The following is a 21,119-nucleotide window of genomic DNA, read 5'->3' as shown; positions in this document are numbered from 1 at the left end:
GCATTTGCCTTTTAAATTCTTTGGCTTTTGTTTATCTGCTAATGTCCTTTCCCGGGGAATGTCCCTCCTTTAACATTTACAGGGAATGTCAAAAATGAAGTGAATATCCTTCATTTTTGAAGGACAGTTTTGGTGGATAAAGAATTCTCAATTTTTTTCTTTCAGCACTTTTCCTTCATCTCGCTGCCTTCTAGCCTGCAAGGTTTCTAATGATAAATTGGTTGATAATCTTATTGAGGATCTCTTGTACTTGATGAGTCACTTTTCTCTTGCTGCTTTTAAGCTTCTTTCTTTGTCTTTTGACAGTTTAATCGTAATGTGTCTTGGTATAGGTCTCTTTGGGTTTATCCTACTTGAAGTTTGTGGAGATTTGTAAATTCATGGATTTCATCAAATTTGGGAAATTTTTGGCCATTATTTCTTCAAATATTCTCTTACCCTTCCTGTCTTCTCATCCTGGGACTCCCACAATATGTACGTTAATTGTCCTGTCTTCAAATTTGCTGATTCTTTCTTCTGCCTGTCCAAGTCTGCTGTTGAGCCTCTATAGTGAAATTTTCAATTCAGTTATTGTACTTCTCAGCTCCGAAATATTTGTTTGGTTCTTTTTTACAGTTCCTATCTCTTTGTTGATATTCTCATTTCATTCACGTATTGTTTTCCTGATTAACTTTAGTTCCTTGTTCATGTCTTTTCCTTAGCTCTTTGAGCATAGTTAAGATGATTGTTTAAAGTCTTCATCTAGTAAGTCCCATGTCTGAGCTTTCTCAGGGACCATTGATTTTGTTCCTTTCAATGAGCTGTGTTTTCCTGTTTCTTTGTATGCCTTGTGATTTTGTTGTTGTTGAAAACTGGGCATTTGATTACATTTGTAATGTGTTAACTTTGGATGTCAGATTCGGTTCTTACCCAGGGTTTGCTGTTTGTTGTCACTGTTGTTGAAGGCTATAGTAGTCTCATGGTTTTGAGACTTTTCCAAACTATTTTTGTGAAGACTATTCCCTGTCATGTGTATTCAGTGATGTCTCTGTTCCTTTTGCTTGTGTTCAACTGATATTTTGACAGAGATTTCCTTGAATGTCGTGAGTTGAAGCAGACTGTCGGTCCAGCACTGCCCTGCCTGGTGGCCCCCTCCTGCCCCACCCCCCCAACCCTCCCCCCAGTGAGAGGGAGTAGAGCTGCCTCTCCCAATCTTTGCAGACTGGCTTTGTGCTGGGACAGTCCCTCACTGAGTAGCTCAACTTCCTTGGAGACTAGGGATCAGCCTGAAGTGAAGGCTCAAGGTCTTCTCAGGATGTTTTTGAGCACACATCTTGCCTGGGTGTAGCTTTCTGAATTCCCCATATACATGGCTGCTTTTGAATGTCCTTATTTCCTGGAGTTACACTCCAGCCTCTTCTAGGGGCTTTAGGTGTTTCTGCCCTGGCATGTGTGGGTTTGTAGCCACCTTATAGCTTTTATGAGCAGTGCCTGACACTTTCCCCCCGCCTTTTTTTTTGTTGGCTGCACTGTGCAGTTTGCAGGATCATAGTTCCCCGACCAGGGATCGAAGCTGGGCCCCAGCAGTGAAAGCATCGAGTCCTAACCACTGGTCTGCCAGGGAATTCCCCACTTTTCCCATTTGTGTTCTGAGTTATGTGAGATAGGAGAGGCAAGTCAGTCCTTCAGGTAGCCTCTAGCTAAGACAGAACAGATGGACACACTAATTTGCAAGTAAGGTTTACCCTGCTCCCTCTGGCTCCTGGAGGGGATCTGGGACCTGGGCTGCTGCCACCCCAGACCAAGGTCACACCACACCACAAAACGTTCCTGCCTTGTCGAGCACAGCCTTTTCTTGATTGTTTCTTTGCTTAGTTGCTGTAAACTGTGATTGTTTTTCGGAGCTCCTACAAAGTGTGTTCAGAAACTTCTGGTTTTTTCATGATATTTCTGTGAAGGAATGAGAGCCTGGAGCTTCCTAGTTCACCAGTTTGCTTGACCTCATAACCTTTTTTTTTGCTTCTCTCAATCCTACACTTGCGTAATTCATTTTTTATGTTTACTTATTTTATTGAAGTACAGTTGATTTACAATATTGTGTTAGTTTCAGATGTATAGCAAAGTGATTCAGTTATACATATGTATGTATATATCTAGATTCTTTTTTCTATCCTTTTCCATTATAGTTTATTACGAGATATTGAATATAGTTCCCTATGATATACAGTAAAACCTGTTGTTTATGTATTTGATATATGGCAGTGTGCATCTGTTAATCCCATACTCCCAATTTATCCCTCCCCACCTTTCCCCTTTGGTAACCATAAGTTTGTTTTCTATGTCTGTGAGTCTGTTTCTGTTTTGTAAAATAAGTTCATTTGTATCATATTTTGGATCCCACATACAAATGATATATTTGTCTCTCTCTGACTTCTTCACTTAGTATGGTAATCTCTAGGTCCATCCATGTTGCTGCAAATGGCATTATTCCATTCTTTTTTATGGCTGAGTAGTATTCCATTATATATATATGTGTGTGTGTGTATATATATATATATATATATATATATATATATATATGTACCACATCTTCTTATATATTCATCTGTCAGTAGATATTTAGGTTGATTCCATATCTTGGCTATTGTAAACAGTGCTGCTTGGGGTGTGTGTGTCTTTTTGAATTAGAGCTTTTATCTTTTCCAGTTATATGCCCAGAGTGAGATTACTGGATCATATGGTAACTCTATTTTTAGTTTTTTGAGAAACCTCCATACTGTTTTCCACAGTGGTTGCTCCAATTTACATTCCCACCAACAATGTAGGAGCGTTCCCTTTTCTCCACACCCTCTCCAGCATTTATTATTTGTAGGCTTTTTGATGGTGGCCATTTTGACCGGTGTGAGGTGATACCTCATTGTAGTTTTGCATGTGCCTGTTGGCCATCTGTATGTCTTCTTTGGAGAAATGTCTGTTTAGATCTTCTGCCCATTTTTTGATTGGCCTGTTTGTTTTTTTGTTACTGAGGTGTAGGAGCTGTTTCTGTATTTTGGAAATTAAGCCCTTGTCAGTTGCATCGTTTGCAAATATTTTCTCCCAGTCTGTAGGTTGTGTTTTTGTTTTGTTTATGGTTTCCTTTGCTGTGCAAAAACTTTTAAGTTTGATTAGGTCCCATTTGTTTGTTTTTGCTTTTATTTCTTTTGCCTTGGGAGACCAGCCTAAGAAAACTGTTATGATTGATGTCAGAGAATATTTTGCTTTTGTTCTCTTCTGGGAGTTTTATGTTGTCATGTTTTACATTTAAGAGTTTAAGCCGTTTTGAGTTTTTTTGTGTGTATGGTGTGAGGAAGTGTTCTACCTTCATTAATTTAGGTGTGGCTGTCCAGCTTTCCCAACACCACTTGCTGAAGAGACTGTCTTTTCTCCATTGTATATTCTTGCCTCCTTTGTTGAACATTAATTGTCCATAGGTGTGTGGGTTTATTTCTGGGCTCTCTATTCTGTTACATTGATCTGTACGTCTGTTTTTGTGCCAGTAGTATGCTGTTTTGATTACTGTAGCTTTGTAGTATTGTGTGAAGTCTGGAAGGGTTATGCCTACAGCTTTGTACTTTGTTCCTTTTTCCTCTGTACTTTCCAGAATTGCTTTGGCAATTCTGGGTTATTCATGGTTCCACATAGACTTTAGGATTATTTGTTCTAGTTCTGTGAAAAATGTCATGAGTAATTTGATAGGGATCACATTAAATCTGTAGATTGCTTTGGTTAGTATGACCATTTTAACTATATTAATTCTTCCAATCCAAGAGCATGGCATATCTTTCCATTTCCTCGAATCATTTTTGATTTCCTTTATCAGTGTTTTATAGTTCTCAGTGCATAAATCTTTCACCTCCTTGTTTAGCTTTATTCCTAGGTTTTTTCTTTTTCTTTTTTTTTTTGTATGCAGTTTGAAACGGGATTGCTTTTCTACTTTCTGTTTCTGATATTTCATTGTTAGTGTAAAGAAATGCAACAGATTTCTGTGTATTAATCTTGTATCCTGCTATCTTGCTAAATTCATTGATCACTTCTAATAGTTTTTGTGTGGAGTCTTTGGGGTTTTCTATATAGAGTATCATGTCATCTGCATATAATGACAATTTTACTTCTTCCCTTCTGATTTGGATACTTGTTATTTTTCTTGTCTAATTGCTATGGTGAGGACTTCCAATACTATGTTGAAAAGAAGTGGTGATAGTGGGCATCCTTGGCTTGTTTGAGATTTTAATGGGAAGGCTTTCAGCTTTTCTTTCTTTTTTTTAAAAAATTAATTATTTATTTTTGGCTGTGTTGGGTCTTCATTGCTATGCGGGCTTTCTCTAGTTGTGAGCTAGGGCTACTCTTCGTTGCAGTTCACGGGCTTCTCATTGCCATGGCTTCTCTTGTTGTGGAGCATGGGCTCTAGGCACGTGGGCTCAGTAGTTGTGGCTCATGGGCTCTGTAGAGCGCAGGCTCAGTAGTTGTGGTGCACAGGCTTAGTTGCTCTGCAGCATGTGGGATCTTCCCAGACCAGGGCTCAAACCCGTGTCCCCTGAATTGGCAGGTGGATTCCTAACCACTGTGCCACAAGGGAGGTCCCGCTTTAAGCTTTTCATTGTTTAGTGTTATGTTGGCTATGGGTTTGTCATAAGTGGCTTTTATTATGTTGAGATATGTTCCTTCTGTACCCACTTTGGGAAGAGTTTTTATCCCGAGTGGATGTTGAATTTTATCAAATGCTTTTCCTGCATCTATTGAGATGATCATGTGGTTTTTGTCTTTTGTTGATGTGGTGTATCACATTGATTGATTTGTATGTGTTGAACCATCCATGTGACCTTGGAATGAATTCAACTTGATCATGGTGTGTAATCCTTTTTACGTGTTGTTGGATTTGGTGTGCTAATATTTTGTTGAGGATTTTTGCATCTTTATTTATCAAAGATGTTGGCCTGTAATTTTCTTTTTTGGTATGGTCGTTGTTTGGTTTTATTGTCAGGGTGATGGTGGCTTCATAAAATGACTTTGGGAGTGTTTCTTTCTTTTCAGTCTTTTGGAAGAGTTTGAGAAGTATAGGTATAAGTTCTTCTTTGTACGTTTGGTAGAATTCCCTAGAGAAGCCATCCAGTCCTGGACTTTTGTTTGCAGGGAATTTTTTTTTTTTTTAATTACAGATTCTATTTCACATCTAGTGATTGGTCTGTTCAAATTATGTTTCTTCTTGATTCAGTTTTGGTGGGCTGTAAGTTTCTAGAAACTTGTCCATTTCTTCTGAGTTGTCCATTTTGTTGGTGTATAACTGTTCATAATATTTACTTATGGTATTTTGTTAAAATACCAGAAAAATCTGTGGTGTTGGTTGTTGTTTCTCCTCTTTCATTTCTTATTTTGTTTATTTGGATCCCTTCTCTTTTCTTCTTGGTGAGCTTGGCCAGAGGTTTGTTGCTTTTGTTTAACCTTTCAAAAAACTAGCTCTGGGCTTCCCTGGTGGCGCAGTGGTTGAGAGTCCGCCTGCCAATGCAGGGGACCCGGGTTCGTGCCCCAGTCCGGGAGGATCCCACATGCCGCGGAGTGGCTGGGCCTGTGGGCCGTGGCCGCTGGGCCTGCACGTCCGGAGCCTGTGCTCCACAGCAGGAGAGGCTGCAGCGGTGAGGGGCCCGCGTACTGCAAAAAAAACAACAAAAAAAAACAGCTCTTGGTTTTATTGATTTTTTTTTCTGTTTTTTTTTCTTACTCTCTATTTATTTTCCCTCTGATCTTTATTATTTCCTCCCTCCCGCCAGCACTAGGTTCTGTTTGTTCTTTTTCTAATTCTTTAGGTGGTAGGTTAGGTTGTTTATTGGAGATTTTTCTTGTTTTTTTTGAGGAAGACCTGTATCATTATGAACTTCCCTCTTAGAACTGCTTTTTCTGCATCCCATAGATTTTGTACGGTTGTGTTTTCATTGTCATTTGTCTCGAGGTATTTTTTTAATTTTCTCTTTGATTTTATTGTTGACCCATTCGTTTCTTAGTAGCATGTTGTTTAGTCTCCCTGTAATCTGTTTTTTTTCTTGTTTCTCTTTCTGTGGTTAATTTCTAGTTTCATGCCGTTGTGATCAGCAAAGATGCTTGAAGTAATTTCTATACTGATAAATTTGTTGAGGTTTGTTTTGTACCCTAGAGAATGTTCTATGCACACTTAAAAAGAATGTGTATTCTGGGTTTTTTTTGGATGCAGTGTCCTGGAAATATCAACTAAATCTAACTATTCTGATGTGTCATTCAGAATCTTCATTGCCTTATTTATCTTCTATCTGGAAGATCTATCCATTGATGTCAGTGGAGTGTTAAAGCCTACTATTATTATATTCCCATCGAATTTTCCCTTTATGTCTGTTGTATTTGTTTTATGTATTTAGGTGCTCCTATGTTGGGTGCATATATGTTAACAAGTATGATATCCACTCCTTCTGTTGATGGTTTTATCATTATATAGTGTCCGGCTTTGTCTTTCTTTATGGCTTTTGTTTTAAAGTCTATTTAGTCTGATATGAGTATTGCTAACCCCACTTTCTTGTCATTTCCATTTGCATGAAATGTCTTTTTCTGTCTCCTCACTTCCAGTCCATATGTGACTTTTGCCCTAAAGTGATCTCCTGTAGGCAGCGTACTGTAGGTCCTTATTTTATTATTCAATCTGCCACTGTGTCTTTTTTTTTTTTTTTTTTTTTTTTTTGCGGTACGCGGGCCTCTCACTGCTGTGGCCTCTCCCGCTGTGGAGCACAGGCTCCGGATGCACAGGCTCAGCGGCCATGGCTCACGGGCCCAGCTGCTCCATGGCACGTGGGATCTTCCTGGACTGGGGCACGAACCTGTGTCCCCTGCATTGGCAGGCGGACTCTCAACCACTACGCCACCAGGGAAGCCCTGCCACTCTGTCTTTTGATTGGAACATTTAGTCCATTGACATTTAAAGTAATTATTGATTAGTATGTATTTATTGCCATTTTAAATCTTGTTTTCCAGTTAATTTTGTATTTCTTCGTTTTCCTTTTGTGGTTTGTTGGTTTTCTTTTGTATTATGCTCAAGTTCCTTTCTTTTTGGTTTTTGTGAATCTGTTGTATGTTTCTGATTTGTGGTTACCCTGGTTTTCAAGTATGTTAACCCATAACTATATCTACTTGTTTTAGACTGGTCGTCATATAAGCTCAAACACATTCTAAAAGATCTGCATTTTCTTACTCCCCTTCCCCACATTTTCTTATAAACTTTTATGTGAGAACTTTTTCCAGGTTGTCATTGATTTAAATTGTCTTTTTAATAACGTAGAACTACTGATAAATTCTTATTGCATGTAATAAGAATTCTTATACAAATATAAAACTTGATTGCTCAAACCTATAAAATGCAAATTAATGACATTCATTTAGTCTGGCAGGTGATGTTTTGCTGAAACTAAAAGCTCCTTCACCAAGTACTTGTGGTACTAGTTACCCAGAACTTCTTTGAGTTTACCACAACCTAAACTGCAGAATTTCGAGTGAATAACTTCTTACTGCTTTTGTTGATTTGTTTCTGTGGTGCACCTTGGTGTCACCTGGCCTTCACTGGGCTTGAATGAATTTATGACGTTTTAGATCCAGTTCTTTTCTCAGTAAATTAGGTTAATTTAAGTGTTGTCACATAGCACCACTGCACTCTTAAACCTACAATGCAAACATGGACATATCTTTAAAATTTTGTGTTTGCATCTTTTAATTCTTTTAGAGAGCCTGTAGATTCCCCCACTTTGAGTTGATGGTGCTGACACTGACTTGCTATTAGGATGCTTTCCCAGAGGCATGAAGAGTGGGCAGTGTGTGGGGATAGGAGAGAGTCGTTTTGCAAAATTGAGAGGGGTGGCCTTATAAAGGATGGTGAGATTGGAAATTGTGGGCAGGAGACCTGATAAACGGTTTGAGCAAAGATAGGATATGCCAGGGTTATTCAGTTGCGGTTTTTTAATTTATTTATTTATATTTTATTTTATTTTTTGGCTGTGCTGAGAGGCTTGCCAAACTAACATATCTTAGTTCCCCAACCAGGGATTGAGCCCGGGCCCTCAGCAGTGAAAGCACCGTGTCCTAACCACTGGACCACCAGGGAGTTCCCAGTTGGGTTTTTTTTAGATGAAATAGAGGAGCTGAGGGGGATGGCATCTTAGAATGAGAGGCAATTATAGAGGTGGGCTGGGGTCAGATTATGAGGAGTTTGAAGTGATGTTGGGGTTTGATTCTAAGTATTTTACTTAATAGCATCACGACGACTCTTTAAAGTAGGTATTGGTATTGGTCTCATTTTACAAGTGAGAAGACTGAGAAAAAGAGACTGATTTGCCAAAGCTTACACACATGGTAAAAGCTAACCGACACACACCTAGGCAGATAAGCTTATGAATTTGCCCCGTAACTTCTGCTCCATTTAACTCCATGTCACAGATATGAAGGGTTTGTGTCATCCTGGGTGAAGAATCCTCTTTTTGTAGGGATATTTAACTCTATAGTGATAGAGACAGACCTCCTTATCGGTAGAATGGGGTTAATACATCTACCCCAGGTTGTTGGGAGTGTGAATTCAAATAAATGTGTGACAAAATGAAAATATTTGTGTACTTAGATTCTTGTAGCACATAAGTGCTACCGTTATCATCATCATCATCATCACCATCACCTGCTGTGGTTTCAGTACTTGAGTTTATGTACATTTAAAAGTGTCCCTGTTATCTTCATATTTAAGTAGAACTCCTAAACTTTTTTTGTCAAAGATATCAGCGTTGGGACTTCCCTGGTGGCGCAGTGGTTGGGACTCCGCCTGCCAATGCACGGGACACGGGTTTGAGCCCTGGTCCGGGAGGATCCCATGTGCCACAGAGCAACTAAGCCCGTGAGCCACAACTGCTGAGCCTGTGCTCTTAAGAGCCCATGAGCCACAGCTGCTGAGGCCCCTGCACCTAGAGCCCGTGCTCCGCAATAAAAAAAGCCATCACAGTGAGAAACCTGCACACCACAATGAAGAGTGGCCCCCACTCGCCACAACTAGAGAAAGCCCACACACAGCAACAAAGATCCAACATAGCCAAAAATAAATAAATAAAATAAATAAATTTATTTTTAAAAAAATATATCAGTGTTTTATAAAATGTTAGTAGTACACCAGCCATAACTTGTAGATTAAAGTAGAAAAATCTCCTTGCAGAGGAGTTAACAGAATTATTTTGTTTTCAGAATAGCATATCTGAATCATAATAAGAAAAAGAATCTCTTATACTGAGAACAAAGCTTACAGATGTTGAAGAAGGTTCGGACCCATCGTATGTGTCAGCGGTCCTGGACCACAGGGTGTGGGATGGCGGTGCTCCTATTGCTCGAAGAAGGGCTTCGTTTGGGAGCTTTCGAGGGGATTCCTGTATTGGATTGGCAGGTGTAGATTTTCTTTCTTTCTCTTTTTCTCTTGCTCTTTCTGTTTTCTTAACTAGAACTTTCAAACATCTGCAGAAGTAGAGTAATAAAATGAACCTCAGTGTGCCCATTCTGACTTGAACAGTTTCCACCCTCAATTTTGCTTTTATTTTGTTTCTTCCTCCCCTCTGCACACACAGTTTTAAAAAGTGTTATGTCTGTATGTATTTACTTCTTTATTTTCAGGCCAGGTGTGATTTAACAGCATGCCATTTGCCGTAAACATTTCAACATGCATCTCTAACAGACACCATTCCAGTTTCTTGACTATCACGACCATTCCCAAACACTCACAGACTTTATTTCTTAAAGGCAGAAAATTATATTCAACTATAAGTTCCTAAGAATTTTAAAAAACAAATTTTTACACTTGTTTCCCTTTGGGGAATATACATGTTAACTCCTTTGGTTGCTACCATTCCATGAAATATAATTCAGAGAATGCTGAAACACTGTAGAACAAGCAAAAGTCTGAAATTCCTTCTTCTGTCTGGGATAATAATTTTAGTTATTTTTTTATTGAGTTTATGAGAATAAGAAAAATAATACGAAAATCTTTTTGTTGTGTTCTCAGTCTTTGGATTCTGTGTGCTGTTTGGGTTTTAATGTGTGGAGTAGAATGGCTGTTGGACAGGGTCTGTTGTGATTAGGATTTTGGACTTGAGTGGCAGGGACATGTGACTGCTGTGCGAGGGTTATTTTTGGGATCTGGGTGTCGGCTTCTCATCAGAAACTATAGAAAGTTAGTGGGAGATGCACTTGCGGAGGCTCAGAAAGCAACAAGCGTTTTTATGTGAGCTTTTGAACTTTCGAACATGGGTTGTTGCTTCAGCAAAGAATTAAGTAGTGACAATGACAGTGAAAAAACTGGCCTGTTAGAAAAATCTGTGGAGGAGAAGGAACCAGAGAACAAGATAAGTAAAACTTTATCTTCATTATTCGGTACCTTTGGAGGTGAGGAACTTCATGGCGTGGGACGCAGGGCCAGTGTGTGGGCCGGGGTTTTTGCGAGGCTGGTGCACAGACAGGGTACAGTGCCAGGGCGGCCACTTAACTCTGTCTCCTCTCCCACGTCTGGGTTCTTAACTGGGTCTGAAAGTGTGGGTGAGGCTGATGAGAACCCCGACGTCGCTGCTGTCGGGTGGGGTGGTGAAGGTGCCTGCGCCCCTCTGAGCGGGGGCCTCCCTGAGGGTGAGGGACCCCGCTCACGTGCCCCGGCGCCCTCCAACCGGGGCCTTGGCAGCCACCCTCCCTGCTGTCGCCCAGCCACTTGGGAAAGCTCTGCAGTAGAGAATGAGGTAGCGGTAACTGTTCAGATTGGCAGCGCTGCTAACTCTGCAGGTCTGAATCGTGGGGAGAGGGAGGGTGGAGATCCTATTTGTGGTGACCACAAACGATGTAGGAATTCACGAGAGAGGGGGTCTTACAGTATTTGTGTTATTGACCCTGATGGCCAAGACGTTGGAGATGAGCTGTGTGCTCATGTGCATGAAACAGCTGTGGCTCCAGAGAGTCGTCCAGCTGTCACCTCCAAGGGGGTCTGCGGAGGGGCCTGGCCACCAGACAATGCTGCCCAAGGGCCAGGGGAGTCAGAGGCACCGCAGGCAGAGCCATCCCCGCAGTGCAGGCCACTCCCAGGGGAAAGGAAGGAAGCTTTTAACGAGAAAACTGAACCTAGTTCTGAACTTTTGAGTGATGGTGACCCACCCTGTAAAGTAAACATTGGTGACCAGCAGGCAAAGACTTCCACCAGGTTTCCTGAAGATTACACAGAAAGGAGTGTATTACATAATGTTGGCACACTCCCCACATTAAATATCAGCACAGACATTGACTCGCGACTGTGTGTGTGCACTGTCCCAGAAGGGAGAGAGCACTGCAGTTCAGGACTGGGAGGTCAGGTGGCTGATTCACATGTTAATTTAATTAATGGCACTTCAAACGTTGAAAGAAACTGTGATTCTGGTGCTATAACAGCTACTGTAGATCAGAGTTTAAACTCTGAAAAGGAAGGAGAAAATAACTCTATAAAACCACTAAAAGACAATGATTGTTCCAGTTTAGATGTTAGCAGATCAGACAGTCTCCTTTCCGTAAGTCTAGATAGAATCAATTTAAGTTCAGAAAGATGTATCACTTCACTGAGCTTTGGAAATGAGTGTCTTCCTATTCATGCAAATATCCAAGAATCAGCCCCTAACAGATGTGATGATCCGGGCACTGAGCTCCTCCTGGGGCCAGTGATGCTTGAGGAGCAGCACCAGGGTGACTGCAGCTTGGAAGTGGGAAGCAGCCAGCTTGCAAACAAAGCAGAATTGTCTTTGCAGTCTCAAAATAGTTTATCTTATCAACATGAGGATGAAATTAGCATTTTTGAAGATGAGGGTTGTGGTTCGAGGGCTTTTGAATGGAGAGCTGCCTGTCAGGTACATCTGAGTGCAGACATTAGGGCCAGCAAGGCCCAGATCGGTGATGTAATGTGTGCAGTGCAGGCAGCCGACGTGGAGGGAGTGTTCCGAAACTCACAGGAAGTGCCCCGAAACGGCGAGTCTCTCTATGGCTCCAGGTGGCTCAAGAGTGACTTCATTTCCTCTGCGTGTATTTTCACCTGCGCTGAAGAGGAAAGCGAAACAGAGGATGAAACGTGTGTGAAGAGCTCAGGGAGTCACCCTCACAGACTAGAAAGTGCTGAACAAGAATCACTGAGAGCCAATCACAGAGAAACCAGTAAAATTGACATAGGAAGTGTCCAGTCAGACCCTAAAACAGCCTTTGACTGGGAAACAAATGCACAGAAATGCAAGGCGGTGCGCAGTCAGGATGTGCTGGCTTATGTTAGTTCTAGTGTAGCAAAAAACCCTGACTTTGAAACAAATCAAGTAGAAAAAAATGATGAAACTTGTAGAGTGAATGACGACAGATATAAAGATCTTAGCCTTGTGCCAGCTTTAAACCAGAGTTCGAGTCCAGGTGCGTGGGAGTCAGAAGTAGTGCAGATGAACTCTGTGGACAATGGTGGGAGCCCGCGACTGAAGCAGGTTTTCTCCAAATCAGCTGAAGAAGTTTCTGATGCCTCCGGTGGACGTGCATTGGGGGTGGGAAAACCAGAGCCGCTCGGTGGAGAAGAGGAGGAGACGCTTTGTCTGCAGGAAGGCGGCAGTGGTCCCGGCATCATCAGCTGTGTGGGTCTGCGCGGGACAAGTAGACATGCACGCCATTTCAGACAAAGGGGTGCCAGGCCCACTGTGCAGGGACCTGGGTTACATAGGGAAGTGGGTTTGGTGGGAAGTTCAAAGGTGATCTTTGGAAGAATGGAGTTAGGGGGCGCTCGTGCGGGGTGCTCCTGCTTGGCTGGTGTTGACCCTGCCGAAGTGGACAGATACTCAGCTGCTCCTCTCGATGGTCTGCAGGTGATTCCCGTCATCCCAGATGACAGCAAGGAAATAGCAGTACCAGGTTGCAAGGACTCTATTCTACCACTCATATCTGAAAAGCCCTCAAAGGGGGATTTGCAGAGCTTCCCAGAGGAACTGTACTCCCACTTTTTGAATGAACTTTCCTATTACCCGATGGCAGAGTTGGCAAGACAGATGTTTTCTGAAGGGCTGGCAGACGGTTGTGGATATCAAGTGGCCTGCCCGTGGACTAATACAGCTGCGAAAGACACATTAGAAGAGCAGATATTTAGTGAGGACCTGCACAGTAAGCCACAGGACCTAGAGATCTCTTTGTTTTGGATGGAAAAGCCCCCTTATCAGCTACCAGTGGCAGAAGATGGTGTTATTTGGGGATGGCAAGAGAGAGGTGGACAGTTAGTAAGTATGCTGTACCAGTTCTTATAATTGTGCAGTGATGTGCTAATCTTTCGTTTTGATTGCTTTTAACTCAGATTAACAAAGATTTATTCTAAACAGTTGGCAGTCGTTTGAATGTTATTGTAAAGCTATAAGTTAGTATAACATCAATTTAACCATTTCCAAACTGAAGAACGTGAATTTGGTTCGCTGGTTAGTATATTTAAGCCAGAATCTATGTGTCAACTCTCGTTAGCACTAACCGCTGCATGCTGGTCATCAGATGCATGTGCCCCCAGAGGCTGCTCCCCTCAGTTTCATCCATCCTGTCCTCACCACCGGCCCCTTGTTGGAGCGGAACAAACTTTTGGCCCATTGGGTGTTTAAAGTCACTTCTAAGAAGTTTACACTTGCAGAATATAGAGGCATTAAAATCTGTGCTTTCCACTGTTTTTGTATGGTAACCATCTAAGGGAGGTAGAACTTGATGCTTTTAACTGGCTCCAAAATCTTGGTTCTGTCTTCTTTTAGTCAGAAGCACCTGCAGAGCTTTTTGGACCGCAGTGCTCAGGCCCCACTGGTTTGGGAGAACCTTCGCAAATGATCCTGCAACGGGCAGCTAGTTTGAGCATCTTCCTAGAATTTCTGTAATAAATGAAATATTCAGCAAACAGGAAGTTAGTCTTGCTCTTAAAGCTGACCTTTGGACCTGCATACTTGTAATAGCAAAATCTCATTCATTCAATCAGTGGTTTATTTTTAGTGATTTTTGTTGCATTAGGCAAGAAAAATGGTGATAGTAAGGAGATAGATGATAGATGTGGCTCCAGTGTTATGCCTGTTATATGGAAATAAACAAGTAGAAATTAAATCCTATAATTTATCCATTAACCTCCTTTCTTTCCTTTCCATGCCCACATTTGGGAGTTTTACCAGAGACAGTTACATTCAAGTTAATCAGTTTTATTCCTTAAGCAGTTATGGAGGCAAAACACTACCTAATCATTTCCATCAGTGGATGTGGTTGACACCTAGCTGCGAGAGTCCGTGCCTGTACCTCAAGTAGAGTGCCCATGGTCTTGCTCCTTCGTGGGTGAGGTATGTGTGCACTGTTCTGTATTAGCTTTTCAATTGTGAGATGTGCCCAACAGTATTCTAATTTGACAGACTACATTTAATGAGAGTGCTCTTTGTTCAGAACTCCAGTTCTCAAAGTGCTTGTACAGACATCTTTTTAAACTAATCGTAAGTAGCCACTGTTATTCCATTTTACAAATAAAAAGCCAGAGTTACAGATGTCATGACTGTAAAGCCTTACTAAACTTAGTGGCAAATCCAGGAATAGTCCATGCTAACTTAAAATAGAAAATGAGTGCTTCTTTTCCTCTATTCTCTCACCTATTTTATGTTCTCCATGTGCCTTTCCCTTCCTCTGGTGTTAGTTACTCTGGTTCCTACTCAGTAACTCATCAGTGGGACCATTCTGTTTCCTGGCCAGAAAATGTAAGTTTATGAGTTGGTAGGTTATTTATTTTTGTTAATGGAGCGTAGCATTTAGAGGGTTAGAAAGTTTCTTTGGAGCGTCAAGAATTTGGGGATACTGTACTCTTCAAAGAGTAACATTGGTCATTTGTATAGAATGGCCTCAGCATGTGGCCATTAAGGTCAGCTCACCGCTGGTTCTAATAACCATTGCTTAGCCATGATTTTTCAGTGGAAAAATAAGACTTAGGAAGCCGTGCAGATGAAACTTGAGTTCTTGACAATCAGTTGGAGGTCCCTGTGACTGCAAGAGAGCAGCTACATTTTTAAAGAAATATTTTTAGTACAAGTTGTTTCTCATGTGAGTTACATGAAGTTAATGAACTCTTGATAGATGTTTTGTTTTTCCTGATATTGGAACACAGTTTTCTAATTACCATAATATTTGTTGGCAAGTTACTTAACCTTTCTCTGCCTTGGTTTTCTTCCTTGTGAAATGGGGTGTGATGACCACTGCCTCCTAGGGTGTTAGGATTAAACGCAGGTACGTGCGTGGTGTGTGCCTGTCACCCAGCAGGCCCTCGTGCTAGCTGTCATGTTGTTCCCCCTTAATCATGTCTCCGTTCTTGCATCCCATGTCACACCTCAGAGTACCTCTTGAATACTGGTTAACTGCTCAAAACTGGTAAGTCCCTAATACTTGATTTACTGCTTTAGAAGTAGTAAATTGTGTACAGATAGGGTTCCATTCAGCTGTAGCATAAAACCTTTCACAAGTTGTCAAATAGTGGAAAGTAGAATTTTCTGTTATTACTTTATTAAACATTCATTCCTTCTGCATGTTTCTCAGGCAGCTCCATGCTGAGCTCAGGACTGCCAGGTGTCAGCCGTGAAGTGTGCCCAGGGTGGACGTCCAGGACCCCTCGGGCCGCAGAGAGGACAGGACATGTCCTTGCGGTGCGAGCAGAGGGGGAGGAGCACGCGGCCCGAGCACGCGGCCCTGGGATGCTGCTTGCAGGCAGGGCGCTCCCAGGAGTGTGTGTGTGTGTGTGTGTGTGTGTGTGTGTGTGTGTGTGTGTGTTAGTGAGCTAAAAAATGTGTGTCGGTGATGCAGCGTAGCCAATGGCAGATGGTGCTAAAAATGGAAAAGACCAGTGTGGGTTGGTGTTGGGAATTTGGAGAATGTATAGCATGTCCATGAGGTCAGGGGAGTATGTTCCGTGGGTGGGAAACTTGGTGTGTGTTGTGTGGTAGAACGAGACTGGGTCTAACCAGAAAAGGTGATTTACACTAGTATTAGAATAGGAAAGAAAATAAAGATGTGAGTTTAAAAAAAGAACAAATTGAAAAGGTGTAACTGCTGAGAAGGGCAGTGGTGTCTGTGAGGTGCAGAGCGTCTTCTGCGTTGCTGTGCTCAAGGCAGGAGTCGTTTCTGCCTGTTCCCCATGATACTCTGATTGCCTCCTGCTGTACCGGGCACTTAGTGAGAATTTCAGAAGTATTTGTTGGAGAGATGGGTGGATGTACAGAAGCAGAGACCAGAAATGAGCTGGAAGTTTAGATGTCATTTAAGAAGGGAGCTTGAAGAGTAAGTGCTTTTTGAGAGTGATATTCTTGAAGGAGAACAGGGACCCTATTCTTCGCCCTATCCAGTACTTTACTTAAAAGGACTCCAGATAGACCCTCACTTAGGTGCCTGGTTTTGTGGGCATGAAGTTTATTGCCCACGCCTCCTAGGTAGGAACAGAATATATTTTGTAGTTTTAATCCACATCAGTCTGTATGCTCAATTTCAGAAATCATTTCATTTTTCACTACAAACTTTAATTGCCCCAGCTAGAGTGAATTTATTCTTTTTTAGGATTGTTAACCCACATGTTGTTTCCTTCTTGGCTCATATGGTACCCCTGACCTTGGAGACGGCATCTCTGGGGTCATGCAGTGAGGCTGCTCCCAGTTTGGAGCTCCTGCCTGGCACTACCTGGGGGCTTCTGGGACCTGGAACCTTGTCTCCCTCCCTTTGGAAGCTCTGGCCCCTGCACAGTGGTGTTAAGGCTTATGGTGCCTGGGAAAAGGCAGATCGTTTGGCTAGGTTTTGCTCAAGAATCATGGCAGTAGAACTGGAGTTAGTTTGGGGGGGCAGCTGTCCCTGGGACATCAACTTTCTTTTAGATTTTGGGAGCCACTCAAGTTTTGTAAGCAGGAAAGGAAAAATCCAGGGGTGGTTGTGGGTTTAGTAGGGTGTGCCAGAGAAGACCTCAGCAATCCCCAAGGGGTGTGAAGGCGTGAGCCAGCCGTGCGGATGTCTGGGAGTGTTCTGGTTAAATGGAGCCGGGCAAGCAGAAGGGCCCGGTGTGTCCAGAACAGCGAGGAGGCCGAGTAACTGGAAATGAGCACAAAGAGTGGCCGCACCAGGCACCTCTCCGACAGACTTTCATTTTCTGCAGCCTTTACTTCTGTGAGTGTTCGAGCTTTATTTTAACATTTTATCCATTGATATTCAGATTTCTAAATCTGTGAATTGTGTTGGGAATCTGGAACAGAGATGATAATTGGATCACCAGTTATTTATCAGTTACACAGTTGATCAGATATCTCCATGAAGGCAAGGGCTCTTTCATTCCTGTTTCTGGAGAGCCTTCTACTTAGTAAGAACTTAAAATCTACTGGTGAGTTGAGTTCTGAGTACATCAACTTTTATTACTTTTTCACTTGATTTCATCCTAAACGTACGTGTAAATAGGTTCATCCTTTTTCGCATAAGTTCTCTAAGGTGGATGTGTTTTAACTCTTAATTAGTAAGTAAAATTGCATTTGATTGAAATTTGGATACAAATGAATATATCACATTTTTTCTTAGGTACCAACGGCCAAGGTTTCAGAGCTAAACCCTAATGCAAAAGTATGGGGGACTCCTGTGTTACACTTGGAAGCAAGTAGTGCAGCGGATGGCAGTGTGAGCGCAGCCTGGGAGGCGACGCCCGGCCGCGGCCAGGAGGGTGAGTGGGTGGGGGCGAGGGGCATCTTTCCTCTTGGCTTCGGCTTTGTTTCCTTGTAGTTCATCTTTGGGAAAGTGTTTATTAAGATCTGTGTCATGGTTAGTGACAGTATTTGAGAGCAACGAGGTTTCTCACAGTCAAGTTAAAAAGGTCAGATAACTGCAGGTATAAGTCTTTTGTTTTGTTTTAAGAGAAGGCTGTTCTTCTAACCCTGCCTTTTGGGGTGAAATTCTTAATTACAGGATTGGACACCAATGGTGATGGTGACAAAAGTCATGAGAATGCTGCACTGTCAGATTTACAGGAGTCAGACCAGACAGCCATGAGCACTTTGGGTCTGGACCACTCAGAGTATGAATCACCGCCTGAAAATAGCGAGACGGGTAAAGCTGTTTTATGAATTCATTTTCGTATAGAGTATGGGCTTCTTTATGTTGCATTTTTAATTCTTTGTTCATTTCTTTTTTGTTTCTTCCCTTGTGGTTTGATGATTTCTTTAGTGTCATGCTTGTGTTCTTTTCTCTCTAGCTTTTGTGTATCTATTGTAGGTTTTTGATTTGTGGCTACCATGGGGTTCCTCATATATGTTAACCTATAACTATATCTACTTATTTTAGACTGATAGTCATTTAAGTTCGAACACATTCTAAAAGATCCTTCTTTTTTTACTCCCCTCCCCCACATTTTGTTTTTGATGTCATTTTGTATATTCTTATTTCTCCCTTAACTGTGTATTGTAGTTATAGTTGCTTTTACAGTTTGTATCCTTATCTACATACTGACTTATTTAAGTAATCTTCATTCCTTACTATATGTCTGCCTTTCCTAGTGGGATTTTCCCTTTCCAATAGATTCTTAGTTCTTCTCCACTTCGAGAAGACCCTTCAACATTTCTTTTAGTGTAGGTTTAAGTATTGAATTATTTTAGTTTTTTGCTTGTCTGAGATGTTCTTTAATCTCTTCTTCAATTCCAAAGGATAATCTTGCTGGATAGAGTATCCTAGGTTGCAGGTTTTTCCCTTTCAGCCCTTAAAGTATATCATGTCACTCGCTTCTGGCCTGCAGAGTTTCAGCAGGAAAATCAGCTGATAGCCTTATGGGGGTTCCCTTGTATGTGACTCTTTGTTTTTCTCTTGTTGTCTTTAGAATTCTCTCTGTAACCTTTACCATGTTAACTATGATACGTTGTGGTATGGGTCCCTGGGTTCATCTTGTTTGGGACCTTCTGTGCTTCCTGTACCTGGATATCTGTTTACTTCTTCAGCTTTGGGAAGTTTCCAGCCATAATTTCATCAGACACATTTTCTACCCCCTTCTCTCTCTCTCCTCCTTCTGGAACCCGTATAATATGATTGTTAGTATGCTTAATGTTGTCCCAGAGGTCCCTTAAACTATCCTCATTTCATTTCATTTCATTTCATTTCATTTATTTTTTTGGCTGTGTTGGGTCTTCGTTGGTACACGCGGGCTCTCTCTAGCTGCGGCGAGCGGGGGCTACTTGTTGTTGTGGTGCTCAGGCTTCTCATTGTGGTGGCTTCTCTTGTTGCAGAGCACAAGTGGTGTGAGCAGAGGGGGAGGAGCACGTGGGCTCAGTAGTTGTGGTGCACAGGCTTAGTTGCTCCACAGCATGTGGGATCTTCCTGGACCAAGGCTCGAACCCATGTCCCCTGCATTGGCAGGTGGATTCTTAACCACTGTGCCACCAAGGAAGTCCCAAACTATCCTCATTTTTAAAAATTTATTTTTCTCTTTGCTGTTCTTATTGGGTGATTTCCATTATTCTATCTTCTAGATCACTTATGTGTTCTTCTGTGTCACCTAGTCTGCTTTCATTCCCTGTACTGTCTTTCTCATTTCAGGTATTGTGTTCTTCAGTTCCAACTGGTTCTTTTTTATATTTCCTAGTTTCTCGTTAAAATTCTCACTGTGTTCATCTATTCCTTTCCCTAGTTCAGTTAGCATTCTTATTACTAATGCTTTGAATTTTTTATCTGATAAGTTATTTATCTGTTTCATTAGGGGTTTTTACAGGGTTTTTTCCTTTTCTTTCATTTGAAACATATTCCTCTGTCTTCTCATTTTGTTTAACTTTCTCTGTCTCTATGAAATTAGATGAAACAGGTAACTATCATGGCTGGGGGTGGGGGTGGGGGTGGGGGGACCCATGGTGCTGGAACAGAAGCCTTGAGGGTTGGGTTTGAGCTGGTTCCATTCCCTCTAAATGTATGCAGACCCCCTGACCCTGCAGTGGTTCCTCCGCCCTAGTGGAGAGCAGGCCAGAGCCAGAGGGGCTGGAGTGAGCTGGGGTGCACACTAGGTGGTCCCAACACGCCATCAGAGCCCCAGGCCATTTCTAGTCCAATACCTCTGTGCACACAGGTACCGACAATGACCACCCTCGCCCTGTTCAGAGCTTTGTGTGCTTTTAAAAATTCAGCTTGTTAAATCTTTCCCTAAACAATGTGCCTTTCACTGCTTCCTTTGATTCTCCTTTAAACTGACTCTTCTGTTGATGCAGAGGTGAGAGGTTCTGGTCCAGAGGCCTCACAGGGAATGTAAGACCTGAATAGTTCCTGAAAGGCAAATCAGATTTAAATAGGAGAAGCGGAAAACTAACCATAGGGCAAAACGTCAATAAAAGTACAGAGAGGGAGCGTTAATGTTGAAATTGAGAGTCAAACCCAAAAGGAGTTGGCTTTCTGTAAAAGGGATATTTAAAGCTTTTCAGAAGAAGGAAAAGAGGAAGAGAGCAGTTCTCTTTTGGGCTCCAGAGTGTGGACCAGCATAGAAATGGCTGTAGGTAATGGGACACCAGTTGCTTGCCTCCGATTTTGTTTCTGCCTTGATCTAAAAGACCAAACAATTTTTAAAACCCCAACAGACCTTAGGGGTAGGCTACACTCTCATTATTGCCAGTTGGATGGGAAAGCTTGAGTGGAAAGAAATAGCTCCCCCAAACTGGCTGCCAGCAGTTGAGCAGAGCAGCTGCCTGTGGAGCGTGTTCAGGCCCCTGTGTGACTGTCTAGAGAAATGCTTGGGTTAGAGAAGATTACATGACTGAGAAAGCCTGCCCTCCCTTTCTTGCCACCAGCTGTGGTGTTATATACGAGACGTGCGTAATAAGCACCATGGAAGTGTCTGGCATTAAATATTTGTTTATTTTCCCCTTGAAGGGGCCCCACAAAGACCTCATCCACACGGTTGCTGCTTCGGTTGGCACTGACTGACCTTTGTGGTCACATGCCTACCTGGCCCCTCGCTTCCCTCCTCACTCTGCCTGGATTGCACAGACCTTCATTTCAGTTACTTCCTTGCATCTAACTTCTTCACAGTTGCTTAGGAAATGCCTCCATCTTGTTTAAAT

At 42.2% G+C, this 21,119-nt stretch overlaps 1 protein-coding gene across 2 annotated transcripts in view; it reads left to right on the top strand.

The window, feature by feature from the left end:
• Positions 1-21,119, top strand: part of LARP4B (La ribonucleoprotein 4B) — an 85,496-nt gene that overhangs the window by 32,259 nt on the left and 32,118 nt on the right. For both annotated transcript variants that reach the window (XM_060097547.1, XM_060097545.1), the window contains exons 4-5: positions 17,617-17,755; positions 17,998-18,138. In XM_060097547.1, coding sequence (XP_059953530.1) covers positions 17,617-17,755; positions 17,998-18,138 — 280 coding nt within the window. The remainder of the gene's footprint in view (positions 1-17,616; positions 17,756-17,997; positions 18,139-21,119) is intronic.

The sequence above is a fragment of the Mesoplodon densirostris genome, chromosome 4 (genome assembly GCF_025265405.1).
Source record: "Mesoplodon densirostris isolate mMesDen1 chromosome 4, mMesDen1 primary haplotype, whole genome shotgun sequence".
Lineage (NCBI taxonomy): Eukaryota > Metazoa > Chordata > Mammalia > Artiodactyla > Ziphiidae > Mesoplodon > Mesoplodon densirostris.
The sequence above is the reverse complement of the archived record's forward strand: the minus strand, read 5'-3'. Positions and strand labels throughout refer to the sequence as shown.